At 45.0% G+C, this 17,486-nt stretch overlaps 1 protein-coding gene across 54 annotated transcripts in view; it reads right to left on the bottom strand.

Moving 5' to 3' along the window:
* Nucleotides 1-255: 255 nt before the first annotated feature.
* Nucleotides 256-17,486, bottom strand: part of Eif4g3 (eukaryotic translation initiation factor 4 gamma, 3) — a 215,308-nt gene continuing 198,077 nt past the window's right edge. For 47 of the 54 annotated variants that reach the window (XM_006538775.4, XM_006538770.4, XM_006538776.4 and 44 more), the window contains 7 exons: nucleotides 16,602-16,727; nucleotides 15,294-15,375; nucleotides 13,200-13,298; nucleotides 9,117-9,263; nucleotides 5,340-5,421; nucleotides 3,851-3,997; nucleotides 280-1,369 (listed from right to left, as the gene is read on the bottom strand). In XM_006538775.4, the coding sequence (XP_006538838.1) occupies nucleotides 1,188-1,369; nucleotides 3,851-3,997; nucleotides 5,340-5,421; nucleotides 9,117-9,263; nucleotides 13,200-13,298; nucleotides 15,294-15,375; nucleotides 16,602-16,727 (865 nt within the window). In that variant the 3' untranslated portion in view covers nucleotides 280-1,187. Of the gene's footprint in view, nucleotides 1,370-3,850; nucleotides 3,998-5,339; nucleotides 5,422-9,116; nucleotides 9,264-13,199; nucleotides 13,299-15,293; nucleotides 15,376-16,601; nucleotides 16,728-17,486 lie in introns of all 54 variants that reach the window. The other 7 variants (NM_001256195.1, NM_172703.3, NM_001355700.1 and 4 more) reach the window with 4 other exon arrangements.

Raw genomic sequence — 17,486 nt, 5'->3', positions numbered from 1 at the left:
CTCCAGCACTCCTTTGGGACTCTTTACTGAATGATGGGATTTAAAAGTCAATGGTCATCCTGGGGGACCTGCTACCCAGGGTTGTAATATATAATACACAGCTGGACTGTTTCAGGTTTGCTGGTCCTAGACTCCAAGGACACCCACACCTAGGCACTGGCACCCTCTGTATCCATAACAGACAGATACACACATGGCACGCGCACACACCCCGTCAGAAACACCTAGCACCTCCCAGGACGGGAATCAGCTGACGGCTGTCAAAAGGAGAAGTCTTTATTTTAAACTTGCAATGCTCGTCTTTATTTTGTTCCTTATATTTTGAAAGTGAAAAGAAATAGTATTGAGTCAATTCCTTTTTTATGTTTTTAAATATTTGTTCTATGTATTTACAAGCCTTAAAGTTACTCTAACGATTTCAACGGTATTAAGGGTATTTTCCAGGGTAGCACTTTTTTTGAACAATTCTTGGATTTTTCTGGTCCACAGTACTTCCTTCTGTTCCAAGGTTATGTATGTTTTGATTACTAGTGTGATTTTTAAATTTTCTGAAGCAAGCTGAGAGGCAGAAAGATCTGAAGATAGGGCTGGGAGTGGAGCAAGAAAAGGGCCGGGGAAGGGAAAAAAGATCTTTCTTACCTCGTTCACCCCAAACCTTCTCAAATCGGGACTAACAGCTATGCCTTAACACAAATGTGCGGTGCATCTGAAGGGAAGGGAAATTTATTTCTCTGCTTTTCTATTATACAAGTTGTTTACAGAAACTGCAAATTAAAAAAATTACACTGGCATTTGCAGTCCTTAAAATAAATTAAAGTTCAACTGTTTTTTTTTTCTTTTTCTTTTTTTTCTTTTTTCTTTTTTTTTTTTTTGCTAAATGTGTTTTTTTTTTTATTTTTTTTTTTAAAGTATGAGTCCTCGTTTAAAAAGAAAAGATTAAAACAGAAAATATTTTCTATAAATAGTACATGTATTTTGGTTTTGGAGCGCCCGCCCTCGGGTTTGCTGTTTCCTTGTTCCAGGACCTTTATCCTCCATGATCACCTGATTCCTGTCCCCTCTCCCACTCGCGCACACGTGGGGTTTCTGCGAGAGTTGGCCTTGCTGCACTGTGATTGGCGAAGACGTGAAACTTTTTAAAAAAATACTTAAATTGTTTCTTTTGTTTCGTTTGTGTATTTGAAGTATTAGTTATCCTCGGACTCCTCTTCTGCTTCTCGAAGCCACGTGAAAAAGGCCGTGACAGACTTGAGGGCCACGCCCTTCCCAGCTTGCTCAGCGGGGTCCTTGCTGCTCTCCCATTTGTAGAAGGCATCCTCTGATATCACCTCCTCGTCATACAGGCAATCAAAAAACATCCGGAGCAAGTCTGCAAGAGGTGACAACAGCCGCAGGTGTGAGCATTGTAGTTGCAAGGAAAAGCAAAGACATGTGAATTAGTGAGTGACTGAATGTGGTCGGTGAATGAATGAATGAATGAATGGCTGCAGTCAATCAGCACAGTGAATGAACATCCACTCCCCAGGACTGTGCACTACACCCTCTTGGTGCTGAGCAATGTAACACTCATTTGCAGACAAAACATTACTTTTTATTCTTATTTTGTTCAAATTCAACTATGTTTGGATACTAGTAAAGGTGTTTGTTATTATGTTGTTATCAAGTTAAACACTTAAAATTTAAATATAACGGTGCTGGTGGTGGAGCAAGCCTTTAGTCCTAGCACTCAGGAGGCAGAGGCAAAAAAAAAAAAAAAACCAACAAGTATAACTTTCCCCTTTCTAAGTCTGTATTTAAAAACAAAGACTGACTTTCTATGACAACACAGGCAGAGTTGATCTCTAGATTTTGAACTCTTTTTTTTTTTTTTTTTGATTTTCGAGACAGGGTTTCTCTGTGTAGCCCTGGCTGCCCTGGAACTCACTCTGTTGACCAGGCTGGCCTCAAACTCAGAAATCCCCCTGCCTCTGCCTCCCAAGTGCTGGGATTAAGGGCTAGATTTTGGACTCTTAAATCCCCTTTTGAGATATGGTTTCATTATGTTGCCCTGCTAGCCACAAGCTCATTATGTAGAACAGGCTGGCCCTGAATTCTCAAGAGACCCATGGCCTCTGCCCACCAAGTGCTGAGATAAATGTGTGCACCATTCCACGTGACTTATGTGCTTCGCTGGAAGCCAGCTTCCTGACCATCACACTAACGGAGGAGGCCATGATGAACAAGAAATTTTGGTAACGAGTCAGAAAGAGCCATATTAAACTTTTTTAGATTAATATTTGTAATTACATTATCTTAACACTGAAATAAATCACGCCTCCCTCCCACTAACAACAACAACAAAGCTCTGGATATCCAACAGGGAAATGGAGAGGGAGGCCACAAGTCTGATGGGGGCCGGTTTCCCAACCAGCAGCTCCACAAGGAGGAGGCCTACTGTAAACCCAGCACCAACTCCATCAGACAGCCTGTCATCTGAGAAGCTAGTGTCCCCTCCTGTACAACTCAGAAAAGGAAGCTGCCACCCTGTTAAATGACTTACATACTGGTGAGAGGAGGAGATCGGCTATACCTCTGGATTCAGACTCGACGCCTCTTGGGTTATTAAACTCTGAGAATAACTTGTTTCAGACTCAGGAGTACTTTCACTTTTTCTCTTTTTTCTTTTCTTTCCTTTTTTTTAAAGAATTACTTATTTTATTTATGAGTGCACTATTGCTGTGTTCAGACACACCAGAAGAGGGCATAGGATCCCATTACAGATGGTTGTGAGCCACCATGTGGTTGCTGGGATTTGAACTCAGGACCTCTGGAAGAGCAGTCAGTGCCCTTAAGTGCTGAGCCATCTCTCCAGCCCTGCACTTTCACTTTCAAAGACGAAAAGCAACGCAATGCCACAGCATCTGCGGACCACTCGGGGCCATCGCACAATAAGCCTCTCCAGACATGTGTACAGTCTGTGAAACTTCCTGCAGATGTTAAGAGTTCACTGGACAGCATCTAACACCAGGGTGGGTGCGTGCATGTGTGTGCCTGGATAACTGATGCTTTGGTAAACACCAGTGGCTTAGGGTGCTGAGATCATCAGCCATGCTCAAGGCTGTTGTATATGTATCTAGTATGTCCACATGTGGCTACTTAATGGAGATTAAATAAAATGCAAGATTCACTTCTCAGCCTGCACCACGGCCACAGCATCTTAGGGTGTCCGGCTTGCACATGGCGTAGAGTAGACCCTGTGAAGGAGGCCCATAGACCTGGCCTATGGAGAGGACCAGCGCTCTACACTACTTTGACTTCTTCCTTTGGTTTTCAGGTATATTCCCACCATGCTGTAGCCCACGGTGGCCTTGAGGTTATGGTCCTCGTGCCCTAGCCACACCATGTGCTGGGACAATAGGGAAGAGCTGGCCACCCACAAGTTATACTTTATGTTCTTCAAATATTTTACTGTGTGTGGGTGTTTTGTCTACATGTATGTCCATCTTCCCACGTGCATGCCTGGTGGCTATGGAGACTAGAAGAGGGTGCTTGACCTCCTAGGACTGGAGTTTCAGATAGCTGGGAGTGGGCATTGTAGGTGCAGGGAACTGAACCCCAGGGTCCACTCAAAAAGCAGCCAGTGTGCTTAACCACCAAGCCATCTCTTTTGTCCCTAACTACTACTTCTTCTGTTGCTTGTTTGTTTTCTTCGAGACAGGTTGTATTGGAACTCACTCTGTGGACCAGGCTAGCCTGGGATTCAAGAGATCTAACGGCCTCTGCCTCCCTAACCTAATGCCATGTCTTAACTCCAAATCATCTTTCAAGGCCTCCAGTTCTCCCCAATTGGGGAACCAAGATGGAAACTTACTGGCAGGTTGGTCAAGTTTTACTATGGATGCTTGTAGTGCATAAAGTGCTTGTAGTTCCTTCTCCGTGTCTGAGTCTAGGTACTTGAGTAAGATCGGCACTCTCTGCTTGATCACAGCAGTGTCCACTCTGAAGGTAGAACAGTCAGCTGGAGGGGCAGAAGAACCAGGTGTTATCACAGAGCCATTCTGGTGTTCTAAGCACAGCAGACAGACAGGCACACCTAGGAAAGTTGAGAAAGGGGCCCAAAGCAAAGACTATCCATGCTGGGTGGTACTGGGGTCTGGACCAAGTGTCTCACACACCAGGCAAGCATTTTCCACTGAGCTAACTAACATCCCCAGCCCTCTCTGGATGTTTTATTTTGAAACAGCGTCTCACTAATTTCCTTAGTGGCCTTAGAGGCCCCTTTTCTTTTGATCCTGCTACCTCAGCTTTGCGGACAGCTGGGACTACAAGCCTCTGGCACCAGTGCATTTTTTTGTTTTTTGTTTTTTTTTTTGGTTTTTTTCAAGACAGGGTTTCTCTGTGTAGCCTTGGCTGTCCTGGAACTCACTCTGTAGACCAGGCTGGCCTCGAACTCAGAAATCCGCCTGCCTCTGCCTCCCGAGTGCTGGGACCAGTGCATTTTTAATGGTCCATTTTATAAAACCTGATACAAAACATGGGGAGGGGGCGGGAAACATGCTGAGTGCACACTCTCCTCAGACTTTTACCCATTTATTTGTAAGTATAATGAAACAGTACCAAGACTTTATGACAACGTAAGAGATTCAAGGTAATCAAAGGTCTTATCATAAAGTCAGAGAGCTGACAGGTATGCTGACTAGCTTGATCTAAACACTGTCCACATTGTAGACGCTTATTAAAACATCACTGTGGGGAGGGGAGGGTATGGGGGACTTTTGGGATAGCATTGGAAATGTAAATGAGAAAAATACCTAATTAAAAAAATTAATTAAAAAAATCACTGTATATCCTACAATGTGTAATATTCAAATATGTACTATAATAATTTGTCATGTCAATTAAAGTATTACTAATTAATAATGTAGGAATTTAAGCCAATACTTTAAAAATGCAATAAAACCAAACTAGGAGATGGAGCTATAGCTTGATGGTTCATATAGTACTGATGTTTATACAGCATGGTATTTATTTAACTCATAAGCCAGAATTGGTCACATATACCTGTAATTTTAACACATGCAAGGCATAAGGAGGAGAATAAGGAGTTCAATGCCATCCTGAGCTACACAGTTAATTTGAGGTTAGCCTCAAATCCATGAATAGAAGACATGGCCTTGAGGATGAAGAGGAAGGAACAAAATCTAGATTCAGACCTGGTTCTTATGGAGAGATTAACTGTTTGCCCCCATGACTGCCACAGCAGGTGGCATGACATGATGAAACTTCAAGTTTCAAGACAACATAAAGCCGATAATTTGTACTTCAGATATTCTTAACTACTCTCAACAAACATTGCTCACCTATGATAGCTGCTTTGCAAACGGCTGTCATTAAAGCTCTAAGGAATGTAGGCGAACTCATCTGGCTTTCGTCGAGATTAGCCTGGAGGGGAAAACAGAAGGTATGTTATTGCAATGGATTTGTGCAGTCTATGAAAACGCTCTGGCCGGCAGCCACTCTGGTGGGAGGAGCTTCTTACTCTGCACGCAATCACGAGGCACCAGGCTTCCCTTCTCCAGGGATACAAGAAAACAAATTGCCCCTACCTTGTACAAATAAGACCAATTACCCAAATTCCAGCATCTAACAGTTGGAAAGAGATGGGAACCTGCTAAGCCTGCTTGCTGGAACAGACACAGACATAAAACATGAAGGAGGAGGGTGTGGCACAGCATGCCTTTAATCCCAGCACTCAGGAGGCAGAGGCAGGCAGATCTCTGTGAGTTTGAGGCCAGTTTGATCTACTGAGTGAATTCCAGGACAACCAGAGCTACACAGTAGAGAAACTTTCTCAGAAGGACCAACAAACCAACCATCCAATCAACCAAACACCCTCTGAAGCTGAGTGGGCACTGAAGGGAGGTTTGGAGAGTTGGGGGAGGGGAAAGAATAGCATGACATGTATAAATTCTCAAAACAAAACAAAACTAACTTGAATTCTAAAGAAACCACTGCACATCACAACATAAGAGCAGTCAAATGTGTACAATGTTTTTGGTAAGGAAAAGTATTAATTTATAATAAAGTTTTACAATTTAAAGAACAGTAACAAAAAAGTAAAATTACCACAATCACTTACATATGGAAAATCATGAAGGGACTGATGCAAAACATAAACTCTAACATCTGGCATGCCTTACATACCAGGCCAAGGCTGAGGCTACTGAGTTCAAGAATTAACTCTGCGGTGGCATAGTAGTTAGCTTAGCTACCTTCCAAGAATAAATTATACATAAATAGATGAAAAAGACTAGGAAAGAGATAATGGTTATGCCGTGGGAGTCACAGATAAGCACTGGAGGAACCAGGAATGTTAGCACATGTGGTTGTCCTTCAAATCAAAGAATGCACACCTGTTAGCCTCCCAAAGGGCTGGGACTGGACACTGGTGACCGTTTGGGCTCTAACCTCACTAGAAGCTTGTCAATCTACACAATCTACAGAAGCTATAGAAGGTAAACTTTACAAAGTTTTGATATAATCACATTTTAAGCTTTGTTGTATACATGAGATTGAGTTATTCTTACCAGGAAAGTCTTAGCCACATTGTGCTGTACTGAAATATGCCTAAAATAAACTAGTTGGGGTCAGAGTCCCAACATTTGAACTCTGTCACACTGGACTGAACTAACTGCCTCTTGTCTCTCAGACTGCTCCCTAGCTGGTGATCATAGCTGATTGTTACAGTGGTAGGCAGAGACCCTGTAGTCACACTAGAAAGTAATATTCAAAAAATGTAGCCATGTTAAAGTAACCTTCCATCTTAATTTGATTAGTGTACGGCATCTCAGAGAGGGATCTTTCCTGAGTTCCAGCAAGGCTTCTGAAGTTCTAATGATAGACAGTCCCCTGTGGGTGCAATGTAAATGGTGACCACAAAGCCAAGTGGAGGACAAGGAATAAGCTAAGGGACAGCAGTGTCCCAAGGACTGGGAGAGCCGTAGTCACAACTGTAGTTTTGTCCTGAGACCAATCTACTCCCACGGTCCCCTCAGTTCCCCTCAGACCCTGATGGATAAATCTGAGGATGATGTAAAGAGAGCAGCAGATATTATGACCGAACCCAAATCTGGAGCGCGCTCAAGACTGGAATGGTACCTGACTGAGGACAGGTTTGAGTTTGGTGTGGGAGGGAGGGCCTCCAGGGAGAGCCTCAGTACAAACAGCAAGAGCTGAATGGTGCTGTCCACATAGAACCTAGCACTTGGGAAGTAGGGCAGGAGAAGCAGGACCTAAAGGTGGTCTTTGGAGACAGAGTATGAAGGCCACCCCAGGTAACATGTGACTGTCTCAGCACTACCTATGCAATACACTTCCTGACCTATGCTGGCTGCCAGATGCTGACCAAGTTCAGACACCACAAGCAGCTTTCAAAGGAATGCAGGAAGCCTGGGCTGTCTTTTGGTAAGAATAACCCATAAGGATATTGACATAAAGATTTCAGGAGGATCTGTTCTTCCAGAGGTCCTGAGTTCAATTCCCTGCAACCACATGGTGGCTCACAACCATCTGTAAGGGGATCCAATGCCCTCTTCTGGTGTGTCTGAAGACAGCTACAATGTACTCATATACACAAAATAAATAAATAAATCACAGATAGATAGATAGATAGATAGATAGATAGATAGATAGATAGATAGATAGATAGATAGATAGATAGGGTTTGGTCACGTGGTAATGTTGCACGCCTTTAATCCCAGCAGCTGGGAGGCAGAGGCAGGAGGATCTCTCTGTTTGAGGCCAGTGTGGTCTATAAAGAGTTCTAGGACAGCCAGGGCTGTTTACACAGAGAAACCCTGTTTCCAAAAACCAAAAACTAAAAATCGAAACCAAACCAAACCAAAGAAAAACCAAACCAAACAAACAATAAAACCCCCCTCTCAGCCAAAGAAACCTCAGAGTTTGGATCCTCATCCTCATTCGGGGCTGCCACCCACACATGAAAAAGCAGTGATTAAGGGCTGGACAGGCGGCTCAGGAGTTAAGGAACTTGCTGCTTTTGGAGAGGACTGGGGGTTCGATTCCCAGAACCTACATGGGTGTTCATAACAACTTGTGACTCCAGTTCTAGTGATCTAACACTCTTCTGGCGTCTTTGGGCACCAGGTATACAGGTGGTGTGGACATACACAAAGAATAAAACACTAAGTTTCTCTCTCTCTCTCTAGCAGTGATTGAAAATGAGAGAACGAAAGACTTCAAGAAAAGATTAGTCTGTACAGACAGGGAGAAAGCCAGGGTCTCTATTTCTCAGTGCCTGGAGTGGTTAAAGCTCACAGCTGACATACACAGTGGGCTAAGGGAGATTCTAGAAGAGCAGAAGAGAGACTTAAAAGAGGTAGCCTCAACTCTGCTTCTGTGACCTCATAAAAAGCATGTTAAGTGCTCTTCATGGAAAAGCACTGCTACTTAAAGAACACAGCAAACAGGCTAAACACATGGCAGACTCTAAGACTAAGGCCATGAAAATGTAAGCCCATGTATGTCATAGTAGCTGCATGCCGCTAATTAAAGTTATCTGGGATAGTATACAAGTGACAGAATGTGGAATGAATTCTAATGAACCCAGAGAAATGGGTTGTGCTTTGAATAGGTTTTACATGTTAAAGACTGAAATTGCGGGCCTGGAGAGATGGCTCAGTGGTTAAGAGCACTGACTGCTCTTCCAGAGGTCCCGAGTTCAATTCCCAGAACCACATGGTGGCTGGTTCTCTCTTCTGGTGTGTAGGCATGCATGCTGGCAGATGCTGTATACATAACAAGCAAAGTATAAAAAAAGAAGGCAAGCAAGCAAGCCTGAAACTGCCTGGGCATGGATTTGAGGCCAGCCTGGTTTACTTAGTGAAATCCAGACACATAATGAGACCCTGTCTCAAAAATCTAACAACAAAAATAGAAAGAGTAAAAACAACTGAACAGTTATAAAACCGGTCTTTGAATTTCAAAGACACCACATACATACAGGCACAAAGGCCCCTGGTGCATGAAGGGTAATAGGTATGAAGGACGGGCAATGTGAACTCTGAGGACCCAATGGCCACTCTGCAGAGACCGCAGAGCACAGCCCGTGTCTGTACCTCCACCCAGTCAAAGATCCGCTCGTCATCCGCTTTCTCCTCCATGATGAGCTTTTCCAGGCGCTGAGACAGCTCCTCGGCAGACAGCTCCTTCTTTGACAGTGCCTCAGAGGAGCAGGGCCCTTCGGATTCCGTGAAGTCCAACTTCTGGAAGCAAAAGTGAGACACTGACATTGTTCACCGTGGCAACTACACGAGGCCTTGGGATTTTCACTGTGGTGACTACATGGAGAGGAAGGGCAGCCATAGCCTCGCTCGGCCTGAGAGAATGAGCAACAGAGCCACTGTGACAGAACTGTCAAAGGCTGTCACTTCATTAGTATCTGATGAGATTCCAACCTTTCAAAAAGATTGTATTTAGGGGACAGAGAGATGGCTCGGGGGCTTGAAAACAGAACTTTACCACTGACAAAGGCAGTGCTCACTTCGAGCCTGTAAGTTACCTCTCCCTGGTACCCAGAGGGCGAGGCTTTCGTTAGACCTGCGTTCACCGTAACATCTTTTGCTGCTGCTGGGTTTGACATAGGGTCTCACAGCCCAGGCTGGCTTCCAGCTCATTTTGCGTTCACTGTAACATCTTTTGTTGTTGCTGGGTTTGACATAGGGTCTCACAGCCCAGGCTGGCTTCCAGCTCATTTTGCGTTCACTGTAACATCTTTTGCTGCTGCTGGGTTTGACATAGGGTCTCACAGCCCAGGCTGGCTTCCAGCTCATTTTGCTGCCAAGGGTAACTTTAATCCCTGATCCCTCTAACTCCACCTCCCAAGGACTGGGTTACCATGCTTCTCTCCATGTGCCTTAAATCACCATCAACAACGGGCAAGCAACTGTAGCCAGATGCCGATCTGACAGCTCCACAACAACTGTGTATGATTCTACACTACTTCCCAGTGTCCCTTGACTTAGCCTGCAGCACAGGTTGATATGGATCAATCACTTCATTTTCCTGTGTTCAAGAACAAATTTTCAACAGGGTCTCACTATGTGGCCAGGCTAGCCTTGAACTCAGAGATCAGACCATTCCGATCAGTGCAGGGACCAAGGCTTGTGTGGCTTCAGGGAAATGGGTGGCCTTCATTGGTTTTCTACAACTGACATCACTCTGGAGTCCACTATTTAGTCTTTAAAACCAGGGCCCCTTGAGTGTTCTGTAGAGGACACTGTGAACGACAAACCCAATTTCTGTCCTAGGCATTTGTTCACGTCAGGAAGGCTAACAAGTGTACTGCATGAAAGGCACTCAGGCGTTCTCCTCACGCTTTGGGACAGAATTCAGTGACACCTGTCCCATTGTAGTAGTGCTCCCTGCTGCCTTCTCTGACTTGCTCCTGCTCTGCCTGGCTAGAGTAGAGCGGCTTCATCCACTCACAGACGTCCTTCCCTCAGTCTCATGGAGCTGGGCCTAGCTGGGTGCAAGGCTGGCTTAGCAGTTTCCTTTCTGCCACTCAGACTAGACTGGCCTGTGTCCACCTTCTCTCTCTCCTGCCTCCTCCTTGCCCTTCCCAGCTCAGCAAGTGCCCTGCTCACAGAACTCACACTCAACCCCCTCCTCTCCCACATCTGCCTTTTGTGACTGAGACAGGCTCAGCTGTGTACCTCAGGCCAGGTTCACACCATTGCGCAGCTTCAGCCTCCTGAACACACAGGTCACCTGACCTGCAGCTTGCACTTTATATGGCTGAAGCTCAAATTGATTTATAGCTTTCTCTTTCTTCTAAATATAAGTGAGCGATGTAACAGGCGTACTACTCATTCTTCCTCGTGGTCCCTTGTTTCACTCTAGGCAAATGAACTCTTCGTGGTTTAGATAATATGTATTAAAAAATAGGGGTGGGGTCGGCGAGGACATGGCTTGGTTGGCTGAGCTGCAGAGGACCTGGGCGTCGTTTCTAGCACACAACTCGTGACTCCTCACTGTTTGGAACTCCAGTTCTGGGGGATCTGGTGCCCTCTCTGGCAACAGCCACACATGTGGTGCACAGACGTGTGGGTGTAACACTCTGACAGAAAAGGAATGCATAAATCTTTAAAGAGGAGTGAATATGTTCCATGTATAATTTACACATACTTGACTTACACATACTTGAGTTGCGCTGGGTATAGTAGCATATGCTATGACCCATCACTGGGCGGCAGAGGTCAAGGGGCGGCCATAGCTACAGCTGCAGGCTGTACTGAGCACATCCCTAGTGCACCTAGACTGCAGCTACAGCTGCAGTGAGTCCACGGCAGCCCACACGATGTCTTCAGACAGCACTTCCTTGCTTTGACTTAGGTCTACTAATCGAGCTGGCCTCGAATTCCTGGTAAAGAAGTCATCCTCCTGTATCAGTCTCCTCAACAGCTGGGGTTCCCATAGTGCACATCTCAATCACCACAGAGCGCAGAGGAATGGGCTCAACGCCTGGACTTATCTTAATCTGCTGTGTTTCTTTTCTGTATGTTGAGATAGGGTAGCCCTGGACGGAGCTTGATGTAGACCCGGATATCTTTAAATTCACGGAGATGTCCTGTCTCTGACTCCTGAGTTCTGGGGCTATGTGCACCAGCAGCTTATGTCCTTAATGACTATGCTACAGCATGCTTTAGCTTCCTCAGGCTTCCTGAAGTATCTCATCATGTAGCCCTGACTGATTTCAGCCTGCAGATCCTAGCTCAGGCCCAGGACGGGGATTCCATGTGTGGTGCGATGCCCAAGCCCAGGTGTTTCAGGACTTGGATTTGTAAGAGCTTTGTCATTTCTACTTGAGAACAGCTTCAACCTAGCGTTCCTCCCTGGTTGTTTGTTTAGTATGAAAGTACAGAGCCCACCAATGCTGCACTCTGGCTTGTCAATGTCTGCATTTCCTGTCAAATCAGAGGCAAGCTTGGCAAGGTTCTAGTTTTAGGGTCCCTCCAATTATTACTTATGGGGTTGGGAACAGTAAGCCTCTCTAGAACCTTCTGCCTTCTAAGTGGCACCATAGCCTTGTCCTGTCTACAGAGCTCAGAGCACTGGCAGCTTATGCGAGAGAACTCATCTCCTCTTAGCAAGTTCACTTCTGGATTATGGGATCTGTTAAGTATTCTCTTTTAAGTGTGTGTGTGTGTGTGTGTGTAGTCATGTGTGTACATGTGTACATGTAGGGGTATGCATGTGTTGGCCAGAGAAAAACCTTGTGTTTCTCTCTAAGGAACACCCCATCTACTTTGTTTTGAAGCAGGGTCTCTCACTGGCCTGGAACTCACTAATCAGGCTAGCTTGCCAGCCAGCAAGCTTTCCTGATCTTTCACTCTCTGACTCCCCAGCGCTGGGAGATAAGTACGCACCATGACCTGGCATTTTCCAATGGGTGTTGGGGATCAAGCTCCTCGGTGCCTGCATAGCTTCCTGATGTTAGGGAACGAAGGAAGCCCTGAGAGTGTAAATGCCATGTCAGGGACCCACAGCTTCAGACCCAGAGGGAAATGGCTAACCCTTCCTATCTGGGCCATGTGTGAATACTGGTAGCATAGGAAGGTATGTCCTCCACGGCCTTTCTCCAACATGCTTACGGCTTGTAGGCTACTCCCTACAGAGACGTCTCCTACTGAGGCGAGCTAACTCTGCCTCCTTGTTCATCTGTGTGTGACATCACATCACAAACATGCTGAGCTTCCAGGATGCTACAATCTTCCATCAGAGAGCCCAGGTCGCCCAAACAAACTCTGTTGTACACGCATCTGTCTTGGCTAGTCAGAGCTGTTCTCAAGCTGTGATGGACACAGTACCCCTGACACCTAAATTTTCTTCTGATAGAGGAGCCTTAAAACACAGATTAAAAAGCTGTCTTTGCTAAGGTTCTCATTTTCTGTTACTGAAATATGTGTGTGTGTGTGTGTGTGAGAGAGAGAGAGAGAGAGGCAGACAGACAGACAGACCGACCGACCCAGGGCTCTACTGCTGAGCCAATAGCATCCAGGTCCCTCAGCTGTCCTTGTCTGATTCCTAGTCATCACTGTCGTCATCTGCAGTGCTATGGATGGAACACAGGACCTTGTGAATGCTACACATGGAGCCTAACAACCTCAAACCAACCAGCAGCATAAGAAACGGTGACTCACCTGCTCCAAGAGAAAATGATGGACATCTTCCCCTTCCGGTAAAAAGTCCTTCCAGCTGAGGTCAGCCTCCCTCCACAGGGCGCCTACTTTCTTATGGCTCTAAAACAGAGATAAACCCATCCATCAGCTTCGTTTGCAAGAAGAAAACAAAGTCTGCTTGCTATAAAAAGTCCTAACTACTCTATAGAGACTAAAAGCCAAAATCAAAAGCCTAGTATCTGAGATATCTGAGCACATATCAGTTCAATGGGGACTCTGGCATGGAAACCACACCTGAAACGCGGCACTTAGTAGGTGGCCAAGCATCTGGAGCTCCAGGCCAGTCTGGACCACATAACAAGTCCAACACAGCCTGGCCTACAGAGCGGACCTTTTCTCCCAAACCTAAAAATAAGTTTGTAAATCAACAAAATGGTGAATGATTCCGTCCATCAGTAACTAACACCCTAACACATTATGTTTCCAGACTCTCGTTTCCCGCCTTCCTGACAAGCCTGGATATATACCACCATTAAGTCAGACATAGGCCTCCAAGGCATCCCTGTTCCAAGACCACCTTTCCATTTGAGCAGACAAGAGTCTTGCTCAGCTGGAAACATACAAGCAGGTCCGCTTGCCACCTCATGAACACAGTGTAAGAGAAAACACTAGGCCATGAGGTGAGGACCTCACACAACTTGACCAAGAAAAAGCCTGGTTTTAGCTGAGCAGTGTGGTGCATGCCTGTAAGTCGTATTACTTGGGAGGGTGGGCAGGAAGACTGCCATCAATTTGGGGCTAGCTGTGTCCTGAGACTGTCTCAAAAATGATTAAAAAAAGTATAAAGATACCAAAAAACAAAAACAAACAAAAAGCCCACCACAAACAAAAACACAAAGATAAAAAACAAAACAAAACAAAACAAAACAAAACAAAACAAAACAAAACAAAAAAAAAAACAAATGAAAATTCATCAAAAATCTGGTTTTGTTTAGAAGTGGGTGGTAGTTTCTGTTACTGAAAATGAAAGTTTATAGCAATTAAATTTTAAGTAAGAACTAAAGAAGGCTGAAGAAGGAATGCTGAATTTAAAAGAATAGCTCAGTAAACATTTTAGTGCTATATGGGAGAGTTTTATCACAAAACAGGAAGTCACCAAAAGCAGGCTGTTGAAAGCATCTCTTTCTCCATTTTACACAGCTTCACAATGAACACAGAAGGGCTCTGGTCGTGAGCAGGTTGCCCTGGGTTAAGAACTTGAAAGGCAAACCCACGGAGCTGTAACCTAGCACGCCAGACCTGCAGCTCAGACCCATCCCAGCAAGAACCCCAGCATCTTCAGGGGAGCTCTGCTTTGTGCCAACATCCCCTTTCTAGTAGACACTTTTGTGAAGCCCCACAGACTTCTTCTTGACAGGTTCCCATCTGGCTCTCTCCCTTTCCAGCCTACACAGACTTTGGAGGCTCATTTATCTTTGGAATAACAGATATTTAACTGCGATAAACTGAAAGAATTAACTCTCCTGCACTATCATTTTACCACTTATTTCTAAGAAGACTGTACCAGTACTTTATCAAAAGTATTAAGAGTGACGACCATTTTGTGAATCTTTATTTTATGAATAATGAGTGTTTTAACTGCATGTAGGTCAGAAGGGGGCATCAGAACCCTCGGAGCTGGAGTTACAGACAGTTGTCAGTATGTGGGTGCTAGGATCTGAACCAGGGTCCTCTGCAAGATCAGCAAGTTCCCTTAATCACTGAGCCATCTGTCCAGCCCCACTCTCAAAGTTTTTTAAATTGACATTTATTAAAAGTAATATATTAATTTTGTTCCAAAACAAGACATAAATAACATGTAGCCTGAGACTGCTTAGAACGCAGCTTTCCTTCTAGCTGTGATTGGGTAATTCTTCCCAAAGTTGTTGGTAACAGAAGGGCAGATGTACCTCTGACAGAAGCCAGGTCAAGCAGTGGCCATACTCTTCTCTCACGGTCAAAAAGAAACGGGAATACTTGTACACCGAGCCTGGAACTGTTCACAGAACCCAAGCTCACTGCTGTCACCGCCCTTCCCACCACGTGGTCAAAGGGTCTGACACTGTTGGCACTCACCATTTGTCTGCATAGAAGGTGTAGGATTTCAGAAAGCAGGACCCCAGCTCTGCCAACAGGAAGTAATGGCTTGCTGAATTCCCTGTAAAGACAGGAGCAGCCGGTGAACACTGGCACGCTTCTGTTCCGTGCAGACACAGGACTCGGGCCAGCCCGTCAGACTTGCTGGTCACCTCAAGTTCAGTGGAGGAGGAGGAGGGCGCAGAAGCCCAGGATCTGTCTTTATACGTAAGCACTTCAATGGCTCAAGTGGAGAGGATGCCTCTTACTTACCCACGGCGTCACAGCAAAGGCTGAGGCTCAGTTAAGGCTCAGGCACAAGCAGACTTAAGACAGAATTTTCTTGTTTCTATGGTATTTTCAGAGTGAAGCAAGTCTTTCCTAAATTCTCTAGGGTTAATATCGTAATTCCTCAAAAAAGGGTTCTGTTAATTAACCAAGATCATGCTTAAACTGTTTTTATTGTTTTGCTTTTCCATGAAGACGTCACAATCCCCAAAGTGCCAATATCTATTTTGTGAACCTTTAAGAGGAGGCTCAAGAACTGCTGCAGGGACAACAGTGTCGTGAAGAAGAGAGAAGAACTAGTTAGTAACCCAAGGTGGCACTGATGCCCATTCACAACCAGGGCAGGATGTCCTTCTAACCTGAGGCTGTCCCTTTCAATCCCAGTTCTTGGAGGCAGAGGCAGGTGGATCTCTCTGAGTTTGAGGCCAGCTTGGTCTACAAAGCAAGTTACAGGACAGCCAGCGCTATACTGAGAAATCCTGTCTTGAAAAACCAAAACTAAAAAAATAAAATAGAATAACTGTGAGCTTCTAATACAACGGTGCAGCTCAGTAGGGCAGAGCAAACCCAGACTAACAAGAAACATCCGGAAATAATCTCCTCCCGGACTCTGATCTGAGACGGCCACCCCAAAGGGCCAAGGGTCTCTCAGATCCTTAAAACAGACTTCAACTACAGACAATGCAACAATTTCCCTTTGACAATGGAGGCTAAGGAGGCTGGAGAGATGGCTCAGAAGTTAAGAACATTGGCGGCTCTTCCAAAGGACCCTGGATTCAATTTCCATCACCCAGATGGCAGCTTAAAGCTGTCTGTAACTCCAATCTTAGGGGACCTGACACTGTTGCAAGAAATATATGCAGATAAAACACTAATCAATGCTCATAAAATAAAAATAACTATTAAAAAAGGAATGCTAAACAGCTATAGGCTGTGCCCATGAGTGTGCAGAGGGGCCAATGGGGAAGGGTGTGGACTCATTTACCTTGACAGACATTAAACAGAACAAACACAACTTACACAATAAGTTCTCTCATGGAAATCCCCCCTCCTTTTAACATGGGGGTGACCAGTTCAGCCAGGTACAACCAAATATGGGGAATATCAATGGCCATGTCATCTGCCAACTCCAAGGTTTCAGAAAAACTGAAATAAGAACAAGAGAAAAAAAAATCACTGCAAATAGAATTTAAAAGTTAAAATTAAATAGAGACGAAAATCAGTAAAGCAACAAGTTTCTGCCCACTGAATACCTTTGTGTGAAGGCCCTAGCCCAGCCCCAGAGGAGCGTAAGCAATCTCAGTTGCCTCTCACACTAGTATGGGAAGACAAAGACCAGACCAGGTAAAGGCACACTGCAGGAACCCTGAGAAGACCCCTGTATGGCAATGACTCCTGAAATTTTCAGATAGCCATGTGAAGTGTGGGTAACAGCTATCATAAAAGTCACAGACGGAATGTATGTAACCACGCAGCCAGAAGCACAGGGAGGGAGAAGGACTCAGCATGCTAGAGATACACACGGAGGGAAAGCTGGAAGCCTGTAGCACTGTATTACACTGTGCTAGTGTAAGGATTTCCAGACCTTCCTCTGTGCTGTCAAATGTTGGTTTTTTTTTTTTTTTTTGGTGTAATGTAAAATAAAGGTGAATTAAATATATAACTAAGGCACAAGGACACACTCCCATACTCCCAGGGACACACTTCCAAACTCTCAGCTGTTTGGGAAGCTAAGGTGAGAGGGTTATAAGTTAGTTTAACTTGAGCAACAGAGCTTGACCTGTATCAAAAACAGGAAAAAAGGCTTCTCTGTGTGTGTGTGTGTGTGTGTGTGTGTGTGTGTATACACAGTCACAAGTGGGCTCAAACTGTAACCTCTGACTTAGTGCAAACAGTTCAGGGCTT

Source organism: Mus musculus, chromosome 4, assembly GCF_000001635.26.
Source record: "Mus musculus strain C57BL/6J chromosome 4, GRCm38.p6 C57BL/6J".
NCBI classification, from domain to species: domain Eukaryota; kingdom Metazoa; phylum Chordata; class Mammalia; order Rodentia; family Muridae; genus Mus; species Mus musculus.
Note: the sequence above shows the minus strand (reverse complement) of the source record. Positions and strands in the feature narration are given on the sequence as shown.